Below are 22,354 nucleotides of genomic sequence, written 5' to 3' on the forward strand. Positions count from 1 at the left end.
CGAAAATGCTATCTTTTTTCCATTGGACGGTTTTGGCTCCTTTGTCAAAAGTCAAGTGACCATAGGTGTGTGGGTCTTCAATTCTATTCCAGTGGTCTATCTGTCTGTCTTTGTACCAATACCATGCAGTTTTTATCACTACTGCTGTGCAATACTGCTTGAGTTCAGGGATAGTGATTCCCCCGGAAGTCCTTTAATTGTTGAGGACAGTTTTAACTCTCCTGGGTTTTTTCATTATTCCAGATGAATTTGCAAATTGTTCTGTCTAACTCTCTGAAGAATTGGATTAGAATTTGTTGGGGATTACATTGAACCTGTAAATTGCTTTTAGTAAAATGGCCATTTTTACTATATTAATCCTGCCAATCCATGAGCATGGGAGATCTTTCCATCTTCTGAGATTTTCTTCAATTTCTTTCTTCAGAGGCTTGAAGTTCTTATCATACAGATCTCTCACTTGCTTCGTTAAAGTCACACCGAGGTATTTTATATTACTTGGGACTATTATGAAGGGTGTCATTTCCCTAATTTCTTTCTCAGCTTGTTTCTCTTTTGTGTAGAGGAAGGCTACTGATTTATTTGAGTTAATTTTATACCCAGTCACTTTGCTGAAGTTGTTTATCAGCTTTTGTAGTTCTCTGGTGGAACTTTTGGGATCACTTAAATATACTATCATATCATCTGCAAATAGTGATATTTTGACTTCTTCTTTTCCAATCTGTATCCCTTTGATCTCCTTTGTTGTCTGATTGCTCTGGCTAGAACTTCAAGAACTATATTGAATAAGTATGTAGAGAGGGGGCAGCCTTGTCTAGTCCCTGATTTTAGTGGGATTGCTTCAAGTTTCTCTCCATTTAGTTTAATGTTAGCTACTGGTTTGCTGTGTTTGGCTTTTACTGTGTTTAGGTATGGGCCTTGAATTTCTATTCTTTCCAGAAGATTTATCATGAAATGGTGTTGAATTTTGTTAAATGCTTTCTCAGCATCTAATGAAATGATAATGTGGTTTTTATTTTTCAGTTGTTTATATAGTGGATTGCATTGAGTGTTTTCCCTATATTAAACCATCCCTGCATGACTGGGATGAAGCTTACTTGATCATGATGGATGATTGTTTTGATGTGCTCTTGGATTCGGTTTGCAAGAAATTTATTGAATATTTTTGCGTTGATATTCATAAGGGAAATTAGTCTGAAGTTCTCTTTCATTTTGGGTCTTTGTGTGGTTGAGGTATAAGAGTAGTTGTGGCTTCATAGAAGGAATTCGGTAGTGCTCCATCTGTTTCAATTTTGTGGAATAGTTTGGAGAGTATTGCTATGAGATCTTCTATGAAGATCTGATAGAATTCTGCACTGAACCCATCTGGACTTGTGCTCTTTTTGGTTAGGAGAACTTTAATGACTGCTTCTATTTCTTTAGGCATTATGGGGTTGTTTAAATGGTTTATCTGTTCCCGGTTTAACTTCGGTACCTGGTATCTGTCTAGGAAATTGTCCATTTCATGCAGATTTTCAAGTTTTGTTGAATATAGGCTTTTGTAGTAGGATCTGATGATTTTTTGAATTTCCTCTGATTCTGTAGTTATGTCTCCCTTTTCATTTCTGATTTTGTTAATTTGGAAACACTCTCTGTGTCCTCTCATTAGTCTGCCTAAGGGTTTATCTATCTTGTTGATTTTCTCAAAGAACCAGCTTTTTGTTCTGTTGATTCTTTTTGTTTGTATAGTCCTTTTTGTTTCTTGGTTGATTTCAGCTCTGAGTTTGATTATTTCCTGCCTTCTACTACTCCTGGGTGTATTTGCTTCTTTTTGTTCTAGAGCTTTTAGGTGTGTTGTCAAGCTGCTGATATATGCTCTCTCCTGTTTCTTTCTGCAGGCATTCAGAGTTATGAGTTTTCCTCTTAGCACAGCTTTCATTGTGTCCCTTAAGTTTGGGTATGTTTTCCCTTCATTTTCATTAAATTCTAAGAAGTCTTTAAGTTCTTTCTTTATTTCTTCCTTGACCAAGTTATCATTGAGTAGAACATTTTTCAACTTCCATGTATATGTGGGCGTTCTTCCCTTATTGTTGTTGAAAACCAGCTTTAGCCCTTGGTGGTTTGATAGGGCGCATGGGATTATTTCTATCTTTCTGTACCTATTGAGGCCTGCTTTATGACAAATTAGATGGTTAATTTTTGAGAAAGCACCATGAAGTGGTGAGAAGAAGTTATATCCTTTTGTTTTAGGACAGAATGTTCTATAAATATCTGTTAAGTCCGTTTGGTTCATGACTTCTCTTAGTCTGTCTATGTCTCTTTTTAATTTCTGTTTCCAAGATTTGTACATTGAATAGAATGGGGTGTTAAAATCCCCTACTATTAGTGTGTGAGGTGCAATGTGTGTCTTGAGCTTTAGTAAGGTTTCTTTTACGTATGTAGGGGCCCTTTTATTTGGAGCATAGATATTAGGATTAAGAGTTCATCTTGGTGTATTTTTCCTTTGGTGAATATGAAGTGTCCTTCCTTATCTTTTTTGATGACTTTTGGTTGAAAACCGATTTTATTCCATATTAGAATGGCTACTCCAGCTTGCTTCTTTAGACCATTTGCTTGGAAATTTGTTTTCCAGCCTTTCACTCTGAGGTAGTATCTGTCTTTGTCTCTGAGGTGTGTTTCCTGTAGGCAGCAGAATTCAGGGTCCTCGTTGCGTATCCAGTTTGTTAATCTATGTCTTTTTATTGGGGAGTTGAGTTCATTGATGTTGAGAGATATTAAGGAATAGTGATTGTTGCTTCCTTTCATATTCATATTTGGATGTGAGGTTATGTTTGTGTGCTTTTCTTCTCTTTGTTTTGTTGCCAAGGCAATTAGTTTCTTGCTTTTTGTAGGGTGTAGCTTGCCTCCTTATGTTGGGCTTTACCATTTATTATCCTTTGTAGGGCTGGATTTGTAGAAAGATATTGTGTAAATTTGGTTTTGTCATGGCATATCTTGGTTTCTCCATCTATGTTAATTGAGAGTTTTGCAGGATACAGTAATCTGAACTGGCATTTTTGTTCTCTTAGGGTCTGTATGACATTTGTCCAGGTTCTTCTGGCTTTCATAGTCTCGGGTGAGAAGTCTGGTGTGATTCTGATAGGTCTGCTTTTATATGTTACTTGACCATTTTTTCTTACTGCTTTTAATATTCTTTCCTTGTTTTGTGCATTTGGTGTTTTGACTATTATGTGATGGGAGGAGTTTCTTTTCTGGTCCAATTTATTTGGAGTTCTGTAGGCTTCTTGTATGTTTATGGGCATCTCTCTCTGTTTAGGTTAGGGAAGTTTTCATCTATGATTTGTTGAAGATATTCCCCGGTCCTTCGAGTGGGGGTCTTCACTCTCTTCTATACCTATTATCCTTAGCTTTGGTCTTCTCATTGTGTCCTGATTTTCATGTATGTTTTGGGCCAGTAGCTTTTTCCATTTTACATTATCTTTGACCCTTGTGTCGATGATTTCTATGGAATCTTCTTCTCCTGAGATTCTCTCTTCTCTCTTTTGTATTCTGTTGGTGATGCTTGTATCTACGGTTCTTTGTCTCTTCCTTTGGTTTTCTATATCCAGGGTTGTCTCCCTTTGTGCTTTCTTTATTGCTTCTATTTCCGTTTTTAATTCCTTCAACTGTTTGATTGTGTTTTCCTGGAATTCTTTCAGGGATTTTTGTGATTCCTCTCTATAGGCTTCTACTTGTTTATTTATGTTTTCCTGCGTTTTTGTAAGGGAGTTCTTTATGTCTTTCTTGAAGTTCTCCATCATCATGATCAAATGTGATTTAAAATCAAGATCTTGCTTTTCTGGTGTGTTTCGATATTCAGTGTTTGCTTTGGTGGGAGAATTGGGCTCCCATGATGCCGTGTAGTGTTGGTTTCTGTTGTTTGGGTTCCTGTACGTGCCTCTGGCCATCAGGTTTTCTCTGGTGTTACCTTGTTCTGCTATTTCTGACAGTGGCTAGACCATTCTATAGGCCCGTGTGTCAGGAGTGCTGTAGACCTGTTTTCCTGTTTTCTTTCAGTCAGTTATGGGAACAGAGTGTTCTCCTTTTAGTAGTGTTGTCTTTCCTGTCTACTGGTTTTTAGCTACTCCTGTGGGCGTGTGTCCTAAGTCCCCCAGGCATGTCGCTCGGAGCAAAAAGTTAGTCCTACCTCTTGTCCTGTGGCTGAAGTTGCTCCTGGGGGGCTGCTTTTGAACTCTCTGTGAGGGCGGTAACCAGGAGGCCTGTTCTGCCTTTTCCTGGTTCCTCAGTGCACCCGGGTCCCAGATAGTGTTAGGTGTTTTCCTCTGGTGTCAGAAATTTGGGCAGAGTGTAGTCTCTTCTGGCTTCCCAGGCGTATCTGCCCCTCTGAAGGTTTAGCTCTCTCTACCAGACATTTGGGTGCAGGGAGGTGTTGACCGGGTCCCTTCAGGTCAAGGTGGTGTCTGGACCCCATGGGACCTGCAGCTTGAGTGCCCCTATCTTCCTGTTCCCAGACGCCCTATACAGTTTCCTCTTGGGCCAGGGATGTGGGCAGAGGTGGGCAGTATTGGTGGTCTCTCCTGCTCTGCAGTCTCAGGAGTGCCCACCTGTCTAGGCAGTGAGCTCTCTCTCCCACAGGGTTTGGGAGCAGGGAGCTGTGGCCCGGGATCAGCGAGGTTCAGGCTCCAGCTCTTAATAGTGATTCTTTATAGAAGATATCCTTTTATCCTTGTGGGCTATTTTATGTTTCATCTTTTTTCTGTTAAAGGTGGGAGTGTTCTATATAAAATAACTTGATCTCTTCCCATTGTTAATGTATTTTATTTCAATAATGTGAAAATAATATGAAACCAATTCAACTGATTTTTGAAGGTCTTAGGCTTCTTTTTTTTTTTTTTTTTTTGCTGTTTTTTGAACTCCCTTCATTATTTCCACCAAGAGCAAATCTGATCAAGATAAATTCTTATAGACTTTTCAGTTGTGTTGCTATGTTTGTTTTTCTCCTGTATATTATTCTAACCATGTTGGGGCACCAGGGGAAGAGGAAGCCCTTGGTCATGCCAAGGTTGGACCCCCCAGTGCAGGGGAATATGGGGGGCAATAAGGGGGATGTATAGGAGGAATACCTGTATGGGGGAGGGAAGAGGGGAGGTAATGGGGACTTATGGACTGGAAACCAGGAAGGGGAATAACATTTGAAATGTAAGTAAAGAAATATATCTAATAAAAATATTTAAAAAGAACAATTTCTGAATGCCTCTAAGTCTATGTTTTTGGGTCTTTTCTTTCAGCAATACTCAATTCTCTTTTTTCTTTCTCTTTCTTTTCTTTCTTTCTTTTCCTTTCTTCCTTCCTTCTTTATTTATTCGTTTTTACAGATTTTATTCCCCTTCTGGTCCATCCCCCAAGAGTTCCACATCCCATATCTCCTTTCTCCACAAGCGTGTCCCCACCTCACCCACCCCACCAGACCTCTAAACTTCCTGGGGCCTCCAGTCTCTTGAGGGTTAGATGTATCTTCGCTGACTGAACCCAGACCAAGGAGTCCTCTGCTGTATATGTGTTGGAGACCTCATTTCAGCTGGTGTATGCTGCCTGGTTGGTGATCCATTGTCTGAAAGATCTCAGGGGTTCAGGTTAATTGAGACGGCTGGTCCTCCTACAAGGTTGCCTTCTTCCTAGGCTTCCTCTAGCTTTTCCCTAATTCAACCAGAGGGGTCAGCAGCTTCTGTTCATTGGTTGAGTACACATATCTACATCTGATTCTTTCAGCTGGTTGTTGGGTCTTCTGGAGGGCAGTCATGGTAGGTACTTTTTAATGAATGCCCCATAGCTTCAGTAATGGTGTCAAGTCTTGGGGCCTCCCCTTGAACTGGATCCACTTTGGGCCTGTCACTAGACCTTCTTTTCCTCAGGCTCTTCTCCATTTCCATCTCTTCATTTCTTTAAGACAGGAAGAATTATGAGTCAGAGCTTTGGCTGTGGGATAGCAACCCCATCCTTCACTTGATGCCCTGTCTTTCTGCTGGAGGTGGATGCAATAAGTTCCCTCTCCCCACTGTAGGGCCTTTCATTTAGGGTCCTCTCCTTTGAGTCCTGAGAATCTCTCACTTCCTAGGCCTCTGGTACATTCTAGAGTGTCCTCCAACCTCCTTCCTCCTAAGGTTGCCTATTTCCCTACTTTCTACTGGCCCTCAGGGCTTCAGTCTTTCCCCCAGGCAATATCGGATCATATTCCCCTCTGACCCCACCCCATCCCCTTTTCTATCCCTGTCCTTTTCCCCTCCCTCTTCCCTTCCCCTTTTTTTCTCCTTCCAAGTGTAACTGACATGAACTCACTTGGGCCCTTCAGCTTGTTGATCTTTTTTATTTCTGTGGACTGTATCTTGGGTATTCTGTACTTTATTTTTTGGCTAATATCCAATTATTAGTGAAAACATACCATGCATGTCTTTTTGGGTCTGAGTTTCCTCACTCAGGATGACATTTTCTAGATCCATCCATTTGCCTGCAAAATCAGGATGCCCTTGTTTTAATAGCTGAGTAGTATTCCGTTGTGTAAATGAACCACATTTTCTGTATCCATTCTTCTGTCATGGGACATCTGGGATGTTTCATTTACATTCTTTCTCAAACATATTGTGTTTTGGGCTCCAACTACTCAAATTAAAATAAAAAAAATTGCTGCTCAGCACGTTTTTTTTTATTAACTTGAGTATTTCTTATATACATTTCAAGTGTTATTCCCTTTCCCGGTTTCCGGGCAAACATCCCCCTCCCCCCTCCCCTTCCTTATGGGTGTTCCCCTCCCAACCCTCCCCCATTGCCGCCCTCTCCCCCCACAGTCTAGTTCACTGGGGGTTCAGTCTTAGCAGGACCCAGGGCTTCCCCTCCCACTGGTGCTCTTACTAGGATATTCATTGCTACCTATGGGGTCAGAGTCCAGGGTCAGTCCATGTATAGTCTTTAGGTAGTGGCTTAGTCCCTGGAAGCTCTGGTTGCTTGGCATTGTTGTACATATAGGGTCTCAAGCCCCTTCAAGCTCTTCCAGTTCTTTCTCTGATTCCTTCAACGGGGGTCCTATTCTCAGTTCAGTGGTTTGCTGCTGGCATTCGCCTCTGTATTTGCTGTATTCTGGCTGTGTCTCTCAGGAGCGATCTACATCCGGCTCCTGTCGGTCTGCACTTCTTTGCTTCATCCATCTTGTCTAATTGGGTGGCTGTATATGTATGGTCCACATGTGGGGCAGGCTCTGAATGGGTGTTCCTTCAGTCTCTGTTTTAATCTTTGCCTCTCCCTTCCCTGCCAAGGGTATTCTTTTTCCTCATTTAAAGAAGGAGTGAAGCATTCACATTTTGATCATCTGTCTTGAGTTTCGTTTGTTCTAGGGATCTAGGGTAATTCAAGCATTTGGGCTAATAGCCACTTATCAATGAGTGCATACCATGTATGTCTTTCTGTGATTGGGTTAGCTCACTCAGGATGATATTTTCCGGTTCCAACCATTTGCCTACGAATTTCATAAAGTCGTTTTTGATAGCTGAGTAATATTCCATTGTGTAGATGTACCACATTTTCTGTATCCATTCCTCTGTTGAAGGGCATCTGGGTTCTTTCCATTTTCTGGCTATTATAAATAAGGCTGCGATGAACATAGTGGAGCACGTGTCTCTTTTATATGTTGAGGCATCTTTTGGGTATATGCCCAAGAGAGGTATAGCTGGATCCTCAGGCAGTTCAATGTCCAATTTTCTGAGGAACCTCCAGACTGATTTCCAGAATGGTTTTACCAGTCTGCAATCCCACCAACAATGGAGGAGTGTTCCTCTTTCTCCTCATCCTCGCCAGCATCTGCTGTCACCTGAGTTTTTGATCTTAGCCATTCTCACTGGTGTGAGGTGAAATCTCAGGGTTGTTTTGATTTGCATTTCCCTTATGACTAAAGATGTTGAACATTTCTTTAGGTGTTTCTCAGCCATTCGGCATTCCTCAGCTGTGAATTCTTTGTTTAGCTCTGAACCCCATGTTTTAATAGGGTTATTTGTCTCCCTGCGGTCTAACTTCTTGAGTTCTTTGTATATTTTGGATATAAGGCCTCTATCTGTTGTAGGATTGGTAAAGATCTTTTCCCAATCTGTTGGTTGCCGATTTGTCCTAACCACGGTGTCCTTTGCCTTACAGAAGCTTTGCAGTTTTATGAGATCCCATTTGTCGATTCTTGATCTTAGAGCATAAGCCATTGGTGTTTTGTTCAGGAAATTTTTTCCAGTGCCCATGTGTTCCAGATGCTTCCCTAGTTTTTCTTCTATTAGTTTGAGTGTATCAGGTTTGATGTGGAGGTCCTTGATCCACTTGGACTTAAGCTTTGTACAGGGTAATAAGCATGGATCGATCTCCATTCTTCTACATGTTGACCTCCAGTTGAACCAGCACCATTTGCTGAAAATGCTATCTTTTTTCCATTGGATGGTTTTGGCTCCTTTGTCAAAAATCAAGTGACCATAGGTATGTGGGTTCATTTCTGGGTCTTCAATTCTATTCCATTGGTCTATCTGTCTGTCTCTGTACCAATACCATGCAGTTTTTTTATCACTATTGCTCTGTAATACTGCTTGAGTTCAAGGATAGCATTTTTACTGTGATTTTTCTGAGTATATTTTAATTTAAGGGCTAACAACTATAGATTAAATTTATTTGTTCTCTGTGTGTATTTGCATTCATAGATGCAGGTTTATGCCATGGCCTGCACTTAAAGGTCAAAAGACAAATTCTTTCCTTTCACTATTTGGGTCTTAGAAACAGAACTCAGGTCATCAGACTTGATGGCAAGCTCTTGTATATGATGAGTTACTTTTTGGTCTGTGATTGTCTTTTCTAAGCATTGATAAGGTTATTAGATATGAAAATGCATCACCTAAAAATCTGGAAGTTTTCAGCTATTATTTCAGTAAATAGGTCTTTTCTGCTCTAATATTCTTTCCCTTTTCTCCAACTCTATATATATGAAATCACTAAGGATCATGCCACGGATCTTAGGTCTGCTTCCTTTAGTTTCAGTTACTGTTTTTATTTCAGATTGTGTATTTTCTTTTGGTATATTTTCAAGTTTATTGAATTATTGTCTTCTACCTCTCACTATTGAAGTCTACTAATAAATATTTTGGATAAATAACGTTTTAGTTTTGTTATAACTTTTCATCGAGTCATTCTTAGTGTACTTATTTTTTACAAGGTGTCTGTTATTGAATCTGTTCCCAGAGGATTCACCTTTAGCTTAGGGAACATAATTGTAGTATCATTTTAAAATCATAACTTCAGATGCAGGTAATCTCATTTTCTATCTTTGATTTGGTTTCCCGCAGTGAAATAGTTAAATTTGTTTTGTTCCTTTTTTGCTTTTTGGTCAGGTAATTGTGGTTTGTCATTGATTTTCTGAACACTTTGGCATGGTGTTTCGAATGGCAGTGCCTCACAGTGGCTTGTATCAACTTGGGTTCCAGTTGGTGGAATTGTTTGGGAAGGATTTGGTGGAGGGCAACAGTGTTCAGGTTTTAAAAGACTTTTGTGATTCCTAATGGTTTCTCTCTGCCTTGTTGGTTTTGATAAAGATATAAGCTTGCAGGCCTTTCTTCTGTTCTCATGATTTAACCCTTTGTAATCCTAAGCCAGATTAAATACTTTCTTTTATAAGTTTCTTTGGTGAGGGTATTTTATCACAGCAATAGAAAAATTGGGCTGTAAAATAGACAAATGGGCTGTAAAATTTCTAATAAGAATATAGACTATTTTTGTCACTTTTTTACTTTGGGAGTTGACTAGTCAGGTTATCAAAAGACTAAAAGAGAATATATTTATATTTGTTAAAGACAGTCAAGAAGATTGGTGGCGTACAATTTTTAAAGTGAATGATATTCACTTTCTAAATGTTTTTGAGATTAATGATCTATAACTATTCTCATTATTTTTTGAGTCAAAATAAAATCACCAAGACCGTTAAAGCTAGCATGGGATTACATCTGATTTATTAGATTGCATCTAACTTACCAATGCCTTATTAATTGGTGGCCAATAAAATACTTTAACTATTAGAGATAGTGTCTCTCTAAAGTGAATCAAATTACTGTTGACAGAAAATAGATATTTATCTATACTAAAATTATCAAGACAAGAATTATTAATGCTTTTATCCAGAGATAATTACATTAATACATGCTTCTGAAATAAGTAACAAAACAAATTTTAATTACTTTAGTTGAGGTAACAGTTACATGTTAGGAAAACAGAAAAACTAAAGAGCGATTATTTTTCAGCTATAGAAATAAAAAGAGATTTATTTAAGGAAAAGAAAAGAAAGTTCTTGGTAGCTGAAAAATGGAAACAGACTACTAGTTATGTGGTAACTAAATGATTACATTTCAACACTGAAATGAATCAAAGGCCAGGGAGATGGCTTGGAGGGTAAATCACTTGCTGCCCATGCATGAAAACATGAGATTGGATCTCTCATATCCACATAAAACTAAACACAACAGTGTTAATTTGAAACCCTGCTGCTCCCACAGTGGTATGGGGAGATGGGACAGGGGAATTTCTAGAAGCTCGTGGGGTAGCAGAACTGGCATATGCAGTGACCAAGAAATGCAGGCCTTAACTCACACAGTATGGAAACTGAGAAACAATATTTGAATGTATCTTCTGGCTTCATAGACACATAGTACATATGTGCCTACACACACACACACACACACACACACACACACACACACACACACAACTTTAAAATTTGTAACTAAATTGATTGAACAAAATAAATATTGGAAATATGCATTCAAGGAAAAAAACATAAATCTAAAAATATCTAAAAATACCATGTAGGAATAGCATTTAAGGAGAACTTAACACAATGAAAAGTACAATACCAAAATTTTGGGGTGTCAAAAGAAATTATTTTGTTTCCAAAGTTTGGATGCTTGAGATTTCTTTTTTAAGTTTGACAGTCCATACATTCATGAGATGAGCTCCCCTCTTTTCTGATGAAATTATTCTCAAAATTTTCTCTTTCTACTTTTATGTATTTTTTTTTTGCAAAGACCCATTTGGTTTAATTAGTTTTTTAACGTGAAGGAAGATTATGTACCAGGACAAGAATAACGATAACTACACTACTGAAGAAAGTGGGAACTCCCACCACAACCATTAACTGTCAGTATTTCCACGAGTTTGGGTTGGGACTTCATGAATAACTCCCATATCTATCATGAAATGTTGATTGGCCCCATCTTATGAAAGTCTTCCAGGTGAAGTTATTGAGATGCCTATGGCATAAATGATAGTCCATGTTGTAGGACATGTACAAAGTCTCATTTTTTAGAGTTCAACAATATTTTTCACATTTTTCTAAAGTAGGAATGATACTTATTTCTCCCAGACCCTTCTTATTTCATACCCTGTTCAACATCATGTCCTTTTACAAAATATTTCTATAACTCAATTAGTCCAGTTGGTGCTGACTATGTGTGTAGATATAGAGCCATATATTGGAATCAGGCAACTGACCAAGGGCCATATGCCTCAAGGTACCTGATTCTCCCATCCCTAGTAGCCAGGAACTGCCAATAGCTCCTGAGTTGGGGTTAGGGTCTCTTTAATCACAACCTCCAATCTACACTTACATATTGTTTGGCTTGTTCATGTGTGCATCTCATGTAGATAAGCAGAGCATCTGTGAGTTTTTAAGTGCAACTGCCTTGCCATGTATGGAAGACACTATTTCAGCAGTCTTCCTCTTCTGGGTTTCCATCTTTCCTCACCATCTGAGATGTCCACATAATCGGTGGCAAGGGCTGTGTCATACACAATACAGTATTATCACCACCTACTAACTTTTCCCACTTCATCTCTATGTGTATTTAGTATTACTAACATTATAATATTAATGTTTGCATTTGGATGTTGTTTTAATAGGCCACATGGTTGGAAAATATGGGTCTTATGAAATTTGAAGAGTTTTTTGGCATATTAATGGGAATCCAAGATACAAAGGCAGTTTCAGATGAAAACATTACAGTGATTGACACAGACTTCAATGATATACCTGTTCGTCTGTATTTACCCAAAAGGGAGTCTGAAAGAAAGAGACCAGCTGTGATTTACATTCATGGTGGTGCCTTTATATTGGGAAGCTTCAGTAAGTATATATATATATATTTTTTTGGTTCTTTTTTTCGGAGCTGGGGACCGAACCCAGGGCCTTGCGCTTCCTAGGTAAGCGCTCTACCACTGAGCTAAATCCCCAGCCCCAAGTATATTTTTTAAATGGAGGTTTTCTTTGATTACATTTATTATAGTAAATGGAACTCTGTGTATTCTCATGACCTTGATACACTTTCTCCTCCAGTGATTTCATTTTCCCTTTAAGCAGGTCATAGGAGTTGTTATGTTTTATAGCATAGTTATTATATTTTATAACATGAATACAGTTTCATACTCTTTAAGTGAATTGTGTTTTCCAAATACATTTTGACATTGTTTTTGGTTAAGATTTTAATCATAAATTTACCCTTTCTTATTCCTAACTCTTTGTATAGTCACTAGATACAATCCATAGTTAGTTTCTGTAAGAAATTACACAAAAAGAATACATTGACTGATTTTTAACTACAATTAAAATTTTCACATATATTCAAAAAAGTAATGAAGTTTATTTGTAAATGCATAAAATATGTATGACTTTTCTTAAAAGTCTAAGCTTTGCATAAGGGAAAAGCTTATTTTTGAAAATTACCACAATATATATATGTATATATATATATATAAAGTTAAAGTTCCATTATTAAAAATTACAAGAACTCTAAAAGATATTTAAAGATTAATTATGTTACTATCTGATTTTATGAGTATTATAGTGATGATTATAATTTCTTCACTTACTTCCAGAGTTCTGATTTAAAGCCAGTTTAATGGATTTGGAAGTGGTTACTTTGAGAAAGTCAAGGCATACACTTTTTCCTTTCCTAGAAGAAAATCAAGAAAAGAATATGTATTACTACTAAAGCTTTGGGATTACGGTCTTCACATTGGCCATTGTTGGTGCAATATTGCCTGGTATCATTTCTTTCTGTACTGCTCAAGCATAGGCCTTCTCCTGCTGAAACTGGCCCCAGACAAGAACAAGAGCATGATTCTTGTAGACTATGGTCTGCAGCTAGGGTCATATAAGTGAGCAACACAATGAACCCAGAGGAAAGTTTCTGAGGTAACACAGCAGGCCATCAGAGTACAAGCTTGTTTATTTCCTTGTGACCAAATTGATTTTATCTTCTCAGGACAAAATATTGACTTCTCAGGCTCAGTTCAGGAGTAATTTAGTAGGCAGGTTATAAGATGGTCTCGTAAGTCTGATTTTTCCTCTATGTTGTCACAAAAGTGTTGATACCGTTTTCTATCAATTAACCACAATTCAAGTAGGTTATGATTCGTAGATGTGTTGGGTTTTCATTTCCTGGTTGCATGCAGGTCTATTCTCCATTTATTTCTTCCATTCCAGAGATGCTGCCGTATGATTCCATGAACCGATGGACAGCCAACAAACTTGATGCCGTTGTTATTGCTCCAGAGTAAGAGACCTCACAATCTTTATCTTTGTGGTCTTTGCCCTCCCAAGATAAACTTGGTTTACAGTCCAAGTCACACAATCCTTAACAGTGGCTAGGCTACTGCTAGGAAATTTTGATTTATAATTTTTTCCTAATTACTATAATACCAGTGAGTGCTCAACAAGGCACAGTTTCGCCTCCATGTCTGCTATGGTAGACACCTGTGAGACACAGAGGAGTAAGAATCTTTGTGTAGAGAGCAGTGATAGCTCTGGGAACATAGAGCCCACCCAGGCAATGTGCCTGCAATGTATTGCAATCTTGTCTCAGGGGTGTTGGGCTTTATATAACATAACAACAAAAACAAAGTATGTTAGGATTATTCCTGGGTCCAGTAATATTGGAACCAATGCTGGGACCATTCAAATATTCCAAGAACCTTCCCAATGACAGTCCTTAGTATTTTATGATTTTCCCTGCTCAAATGTCCAACAATATACTAGAAAGTTGAATATATGCCTGTTACTTTAAGTATTCTGTACTTCTTAAATCCCAGGGTGAGGTTGGAGGAAATTAGTTTTTACTTGCCAATATTATAGTAAAGAAATTAGTTTACAAAATTTTTGATTTGTGCAGTAACACTATAAAGAATTTTGACTGATGGTATTGTAGGGTCAAGTAGCAAAAATGAGAAAGCTCAGTACTGACCTGTTCACAGCTACCTCTTCAAAGCAAAGGGAATTAATTACATTTGTGGAATTTCTAGATAGTAATGATAGTTTGCTTCCCTCATTACAATTTAACAAATATTTCCACATTACAATTTAAAGAAGTTTTCTTTTTAAAAACACAGAGACTAATAAGGTATATCTAGTTTAAGCATTCTATAGTTATTTTGGTCAATTTGTACTTTACTGTGAAATATAATATTTTAATGTTGCTTGGTTGATACTTAGCTACTTAAAAACACTTAGTCACATCTTAAAATTTAAGAATTCACAAGGACTGACTGAATATTATTGTTTATTGTAAAACTGTGAATAATTGAAGAAATCATTGTAGATTTTAGTGTCTAAGAGTGAGAGTTAAAAAACTGAGAGGCTCAGTTGAGCTGTGATTCTGTAACAGAACACAGTGAGAGGTGAGCAAGAAGGGGCCAAGTATGAATTATGATATTCTTTTGTGTTAAGGATTACAGTATTTTAGTAATAGACTTCATGTTTATATATAAAACTTTTAATTTTTATTCACATTCTCATGTTTATTAAATGAAATTCTACCATTCTGTGGAATTTTGATCTAAATAAATTTCTAACTAGAGACAACCAATGATCTTCTCTAAGGTTCCCTGATTTTAAATTCCTTGAATTATCTAATCAATGATCATGAATTGCTTTTGAGTCACCGACTCTATTGAGGGCTTGGTGAAGCTTACAGATTTTCTGAAGGCAGAGACACATCCTACCTCACTCTTCTCCCAGTAGAAACAGTACCCCAAACCCTTGAAACCAGAATCTACTTCTTGTTTTAAAATTGTAAATTTTAGTATGCCCAGGTTTCGTTGATGAAATTAAATGTTCAAAATGGGCTAATTAAAAAAAAATCTTGGGAAATCGAGAGATAGTTGAAAACATGAACTTGATCAAAATTTCTCCACTCTTTTTGTTTGTTTGTTTGATTGATTGATTTACCTTTAAAGCTACAGACTTGCTCCTCAGTACCTATTCCCAGCTGCCCTAGAAGACTGTGTTTTGGTGACCAAATTCTTTCTCCAGGATAAAGTTCTTGCAAAATACAGAGTGGATCCCACTCGCATCTGCATTTCAGGAGACAGTTCTGGGGGTACCTTGGCAGCAACAGTGACTCAACTGGTATGTCATACATATTATCTATGGTACAAACCAATACAGTTTAGTGCTAAAACAAAAGAAATCTTTTGGGTTTTGTGTTTCCATGATGTTTGGACTGTAATCTATATAATGTAAGATAACCCAGTAAATTTATTTATTTGGCATGATTTTAGCTTGAGTTTTGACTTTAAGTAAGTAATATTAAATAAGGATTTCATAATCCTGTTCTCTCTCTTTTTCATCTATCTCTCTGCATGTTTATCTGTCTGTCTGTCTGCCCCTCCTCTCTCTCTCTCTCTCTCTCTCTCTCTCTCTCTCTCTCTCTCTCTCTCTCTGTATTTACTGGGCATTGAATCCAATGCTTGCTAGAGAAATGGTCTACCATTAACTCCTTTTAAACTCTTCTCAAGTTGGCCTACCTCATATAAATTTTAAAAGGATACCAATAACTATGACCTACCATTTAAAATAAGCTTTACTGCTAACTTTTTAACAATAAATTGTAAAATCTCTTGTGACGTTGGTATCACTGCCTTTAATTGCTCTCTTGTCTCTCTGACTAGAAAAGATGGCAAGAAGTAGTTAAAGAGAAATGAGTTATGGGCTTGTGGTGTGACAAGGTATCATGGTAGAAAGAACATGGAAGTGGGAGGGGGTTTATCTCTGGATGGAGCAGGAGGCTGGAGCAGATTGCTTACATTTCTCCAGGAACACAGAAAGCCATGAATCGAGGACATGAAGAAATGGTACCCAATGACTTGTTCTTCCTGGCTTGCTCACCTTGCTTTCTTATGTTATGCAGGATGGAACCTCCCATAATGGGCTGGGGAAATCAATTACTTGTTTACAATATACTGCATAGTCTCACCCATAGACCAATCTAACAGGCATTTTCTTCATTGTTCCTTTCTTTCAAATAAATCTAGCCTTTGTCATGTTTTCAAACAAAATGAAATAAAACTGAACCAGCCAGGAAAGTTGAGTTCTTGTCACCTTGACTCAGAAACACATCATTATTCAACTCTAGCCTTTCTTCTCTTGTTTATTATAACATCTTGCACTAATATTACTATATCAATATTCAACATATTCCAACTTTAAAAGTCCTGCAATCTGTGCAAATTCCAAGACTTTGACGGTTCAGTCACTGTAAAATATTCAAAGTCTCCCTAAAATTCCAAAGTCTACAACTGTGGGCTTCTATAAGATAATCAATTAGTTAAATGCTTTTGTATTCAAGAAGAAAGTATCAGAGCATACTCATAATCAGAATAAAGCAAGAAAATGCTCAACATAACACAACTCAATGCCAGACATTGAAGAGTCACTATACAGACTCCAAAAGGTTGGCCACAGCACGTGCAGCATGTCTCACAGTCTGTGACTAGCTTACCCCCATAGCTGTTGCTGTGTTACTGACATCTCCAAAATGTTGTGGTCTCCATGGCATCTGGGCTTACCAATTACTGAGAGAGTTTTGCCTGTGCTCTCTTCAGGGTTATGAACCCTGCCCCACAGTGCCAAGACTCAACCTCTTTCCCTGAACCTTTCAGTCCTTAGGCTTCTATCTGCCCTGCGGCTTCACATTCATCAGTAGCCTCTATGGGCCTCTCATGGTGCCTGCCATGCTTTGACTGCTCCCCACGATCCCTTCATTCACTTAAAAACCAGCACCACCTGTGAAACTATATATTGCCAAGTTCAACCGCCAGCACCAAGTAAAACCTTGACCCCACCTGGAGTGCAACCTCCACGTGTTGACCCTGAGGAAACCCTTATCAGGAGATTTTGACTCAGTGATATGAGTCTCTTCTTCTTCTTCTTCTTCTTCTTCTTCTTCTTCTTCTTCTTCTTCTTCTTCTTCTTCTTCTTCTTCTTCTTCTTCTTCTTCTTCTTCTTCTTTTTTTCTTTATTAACTTGGGTATTTCTTATTTACATTTCGATTGTTATTCCCTTTCCCGGTTTCCGGGCCAACATCCCCCTAACTCCTCCCCCTCCCCTTCTATAAGGGTGTTCCGCTCCCCATCCTCCCCCCATTACCATCCTCCCCCCATTACCGCCCTCCCCCCAACAATCACGTTCACTGGGGGTTCAGTCTTGGCAGGACCAAGGGCTTCCCCTTTCACTGGTGCACTTACTAGGCTATTCATTGCTACCTATGAGGTTGGAGCCCAGGGTCACTCCATGTATAGTCTTTGGATAGTGGCTTAGTCACAGCTGATTCTTCAGCCCAAGCAACCAGTATTGATTGTTCTAGGTAACTAAAGATTTTCATTTTAGTGGTTCTTGAATCAAAATATCTGATAGATGGCCCTGATAGAGTCTTTAAGAGACTTTCAACCTTCTGGACTAATTCTCATGGCTTTCTCAGTCAGCTTCTTTGTATCATCCAGGATCACCCATCCAGAAGCTGTATTCCCCACAATTGGATGGGTACTCCTACAGTAATCACTAGTTGCCAAAATATACCACAGGTTTGCCACGGGCTAATCTTACAGAGACATTTATTCCAAGTAGTTTCATCGTCTTAGATATCTCTATGTTGTCCTGGTTTGGCAAAAACAAATCAGGACACCCAGCAAGTACTGCTTGTGCTGCCCAGAAGTTCTTAGATGTTTGGGCTTTGCTCAAGGGTGGGGAAGTCACCAGGAGCCACATCCTTAAAGGAAACAGACTCCCCTTTTCCCAAGAGCCATCAAAAATCAATAGCTCCTTTGAGAGAGTGAGGCTTTGAGAAGTCAAATTTAATGATGTTTAAGGATTGACACATATTATTTGCTAAGTAAATTTAATAATCCTCATAGGTCCTAGAAATCTAAGCATGTGTGTACTTTGATTCATGTTCACAGGAAGTGAATAGCCACATTTATAATGATCTTACTTTTTACACAGATAAATAAAGCATCTCCTTGTGTTTTTCTTTTACATTTTTACTTATTATTTTTACACATGTGAGTGGTTCTGCCCCCATGTTTGCCTGCGCCTAGTGTTCTTGCAATACTCCCAGAGGCCAGAAGGTGGCAATGTACTCCACAGAAACTGGAGGTATTGACAGTTCTGAGCCACCAGTACTTACTGGGACTTAGCAAATGCCCTTAACTGCTGAGACATTTCTACAGCTTGGCAACATGTCTGTCATTAATATTAAATTTTAATACTTTTTATAGGAAAAATAAAGGAATATCTGATTGTGGAACTTCCAAAAACTATCTATTAATAGCATTTGCTAGTTAATTTTTCAGAATATTTTTCTTTTTAATCATAATCATATTGGTTGACCACAGATTCTAAGCTTCATCTGAGCTGAATCTCTAGGACACCTTTCTTCGTTCGATGATTTTCCTCTTCAATTGTTTTGTTTCTTTTATTCAGAAAAAATTTGAAGAGTTCCCATTTTAGAAATATGATAAAATCATATCTTAAATTATATATATATGTATATATATATCTACATAGAGTCTTGTCTGTTCTATTTCTAAAATTCCTAACATATTCAAGGGTTACAGTATAGCCTTTGATTATCTTTGGTAGTTTTTAGAACTATTTTTTATTGGATATTTTATGTATTTACATTTCAAATGTTATCTCCTTTCCCAGTTACCCCCTCTGCCAAAAGATGCTCTAACATATAACAAGGACACGTGCTCCACTCTGATTATAGCAGCCTTATTTATAATAGCCAGAAGCTGGAACGAGACCACATTCCTTCAACAGAGGAATGGATTCAGAAAATGTGGCTCATCTACACAATGGAGTGCTACTCAGCTATTAAAAACAATGACTTCATATTCTTAATTTAATTTAATATTACCACAAGTTTTCCCCTGCTGGCCCTCACGAAACCCTGTGTGCGCCTTTCCCAACAAAAACAATGTTAAGATGATTGTTTCTGTGCTCAAGCTAAAATATCTTCCAGAAAGGTAATATAATTAAGGAAGGGGAGGTCATGAGTTCAGAGACAGTGGTAGAGACACATGAGAGGAGTTGGAAGGGGGAAGGTCTGCAACTGATATAAACCCAGAACTCTTACAGCAATGACCCCAAAGGAAAATGTTACATTAAGGAAAACCTATACATTATTCTTACTGCTATAAACTCCACATTAGAGACCCAAGCCTTGACAAGACAGGGTATCTTGCCTAGTGTACAACATTTGAAGCCAGAACTCAAATTAACACAAGCCAGGCTCTAAAGTTTCTCCTTTCAAACCCAGCTGATCTTTCCTCTTGGCAGACTGGATGTTGACTGCATGCATCATTGGTTTTTAAATGTAAGACAGTTTGTGTGCTGCTTCGGGAACTCAGGGTGTGTTGTGAGCTTCTTAAGAACAGTACAGATGGGCAAAGTGAGTCAAGGAAACTGAAAGTGAGTCATCAGAGCAAATCACGACCACTTTCAGCATCCTGGAGGGCCCTGAACAGACATTATGAAATGTCAGTTCATGCTCATGTTATATATAGAGGCCTTTAAAGGTGTGTGTGTGCATGTGTGTGTGTGTGATGTCACTGTGTGTGTTTATACACGTTTTTGCATGTGTATTCCTACATGCATGTGGAAGCCCGAGATCAGTGTTAGAAAGTATACTCCATTGTGCATCCATCTTGTTCGTGGAGAAAGTGTCTCTCAGTCAAACTCAGATCTCATTGATTTGGCTGTTCTTGCTAGTCTACTTGCTTTAATCACGCATATCTTTTTAGGACATAGTATGACACATGGTCTTTAATGTAAGGTGGGAATTGAACATTGGTGCATTGGAAATGAGGTATATTGTTCTGTGAATTTATGAGGTGATTCTCTTGCTTAGGTGTTTGCGCGCACAAATGTACAGGTGCATGCTTACGGGTAAAATTAAAACTGCCTCAGAGCACCTGCAATAATTGTTACCAGACTGATAACACTGTGGTTGTGGGCAGTATAGGGTCACTATCCTTGGACATTTTATGCATCATGTAACTGAAGAAGACTAAAGCTGACCTAAGTTTTGAAATAAGATAGGTAAGGATGTTGGGGTCTAAATTAGTAGACAATATTAGGGAAGAAGTATGACTATTGGGATTGAAATATTTGTGGAAAATGTTGTGCGCTGGAGCTGGAATGGTAAGACCTGCACAGATCCTGCCTACCAGCACACCCTGTCCTTGCTGCTTCTATTCTCCACACTCTGCTTGTTAACCGCACTGGGAAGAATAAGGGGTTTCCACTCAACCATTATTACACCTACTTCTTCATTTCTTTGGAACATTTACTAAAGTTCATAAAGGTGGCTTCATGAAAAGTCTAGAAATAATTCAAGAAGCTTATCACATGGCGGTTATTATACACCTCTTTGCATGAGGTGTCTTTTCTAGCTGGGAGGGAGGGGGTCGCCATCCAACTGCAGTGGTTTCCCTTCCAAGGTTCTGGTAGAGGGCAATGCAGGAGAGGGTCTCCAGGTTCATATAAAGTTGAACACCACACATTGACTCTGGGATAAAAGTAACTACCTTTTCTGAAAGCATAGGTGTGACCTCACAAAAGTCTGTGATATATAAAAGACTGAAAGGGGGGTTGGGGATTTAGCTCAGTGGTAGAGCGCTTGCCTAGGAAGCGCAAGGCCCTGGGTTCGGTCCCCAGCTCCGAAAAAAAAAAAAGACTGAAAGGGCCAGTGGTTTTGTTAACATGTCTTGCATCTGGACCCCTTTTGATCAAATGAGACCCCACGATTTCTCTGGCTTTACTAATGGATAAAATTTTGGTGATTACTTCTCAGATTTCCATGGCGCTAATAAATCTGAGCAATGACAATCATTTACCTTTTATGTAGAAAGGACCCTAATAAGTGAAGGTTCTATTCACTAGACTTCTGGGAGATTTGGCATGTGATATTCTGAAAGTATTTTAGTGTACCAGGAACCACTGTTTTGGGGTTTCTCATAACAAAGGATGGTGGTTTTAGGAAGTACTTAGAGGTAAAGACAAATATTCCCATATCTTCTTTCCCTTTTATTGGATATTTTCTTTATTTACATTTCAAATGTTATCCCCTTTCCTGGTGTCCCCTCCAGCACCCTGGAGTCCATCCCCTTCCCCCTGCTTCTATGACAGTGCTCACTCACCCACTCCCTCCCTCCCTCCGCCCCATCCTGGCAGCCCCTCCTATTGATGCCCGACAAGACCATTCTCTGCTACATATGAGGCTGGAGCCATGGGACCCTCCATGTATACTCATTGATAGGTGGTTTAGTCCTTAGGAGCTCTGAGGTGTCTGGTCAGTTGATATTGCTGTTCTTTTTATGGGGTTGCAAACCCTTTGCACTCCTTCAGTCCAGCTCACAGCCAACCATTGGACTGAGAACCGGGTCCCCAGTGGAACAGTTAGAATATCCCCTATCTTACAGCTTTAACACAAAAGACATTGAAGAAATAACTGTTTGGCTCAGAATGGGGTTCAAGATACCTGCAAATATAGACACTCCCTACCTCAGCTCTTTCTATTTTGTTAACTGGCTGACTTGCTGGCACTTCTGGGTTTCTCTTGATGTAAATTTTGTGGAGTTTAAAATACTGCCAGGAAAGCCATTATTCTCTTTTTTTCTTAATGTGTGACAGACTCAATGTAGTTATGCTTTTCTTTTTTTGTGTATCTGTGTGTATTCACATTCGTTTGAATATGAATGTGAGTTTGTCCTTGCATGTACATATGTTGTACATACATGTGTTTAAGCATGTGGAAGTCAGCTGTTCCCTCATTTTCTTTTCCATCCTTTATTCTTTTCTTTCTGAGATAGATTCTTACTGTGTAGCATCTGTTGGCCTGTAACTTGATAGGTAAACCAGTTTGGCCTTGAAAATCATATACACATATCATATATATGATATACATATATATACATATATACACACAAATAATATACAAACACACACACACGTGTGTGTGTGTGTGTGTGTGTGTGTGTG

At 38.6% G+C, this 22,354-nt stretch overlaps 1 protein-coding gene across 1 annotated transcript in view; it reads left to right on the forward strand.

Moving 5' to 3' along the window:
* Aadacl2fm3 (AADACL2 family member 3) overlaps nt 1-22,354 on the forward strand; it is a 39,549-nt gene that overhangs the window by 14,987 nt on the left and 2,208 nt on the right. The window contains exons 2-4 of the mRNA NM_001106436.1: nt 11,938-12,160; nt 13,520-13,589; nt 15,268-15,439. Of these exons, the coding sequence (NP_001099906.1) occupies nt 11,938-12,160; nt 13,520-13,589; nt 15,268-15,439 (465 nt within the window). The remainder of the gene's footprint in view (nt 1-11,937; nt 12,161-13,519; nt 13,590-15,267; nt 15,440-22,354) is intronic.

The sequence above is a fragment of the Rattus norvegicus genome, chromosome 2 (assembly GCF_021556685.1).
Source record: "Rattus norvegicus strain SHRSP/BbbUtx chromosome 2, alternate assembly SHRSP_T2T, whole genome shotgun sequence".
Classification (NCBI taxonomy): Eukaryota; Metazoa; Chordata; class Mammalia; order Rodentia; family Muridae; genus Rattus; species Rattus norvegicus.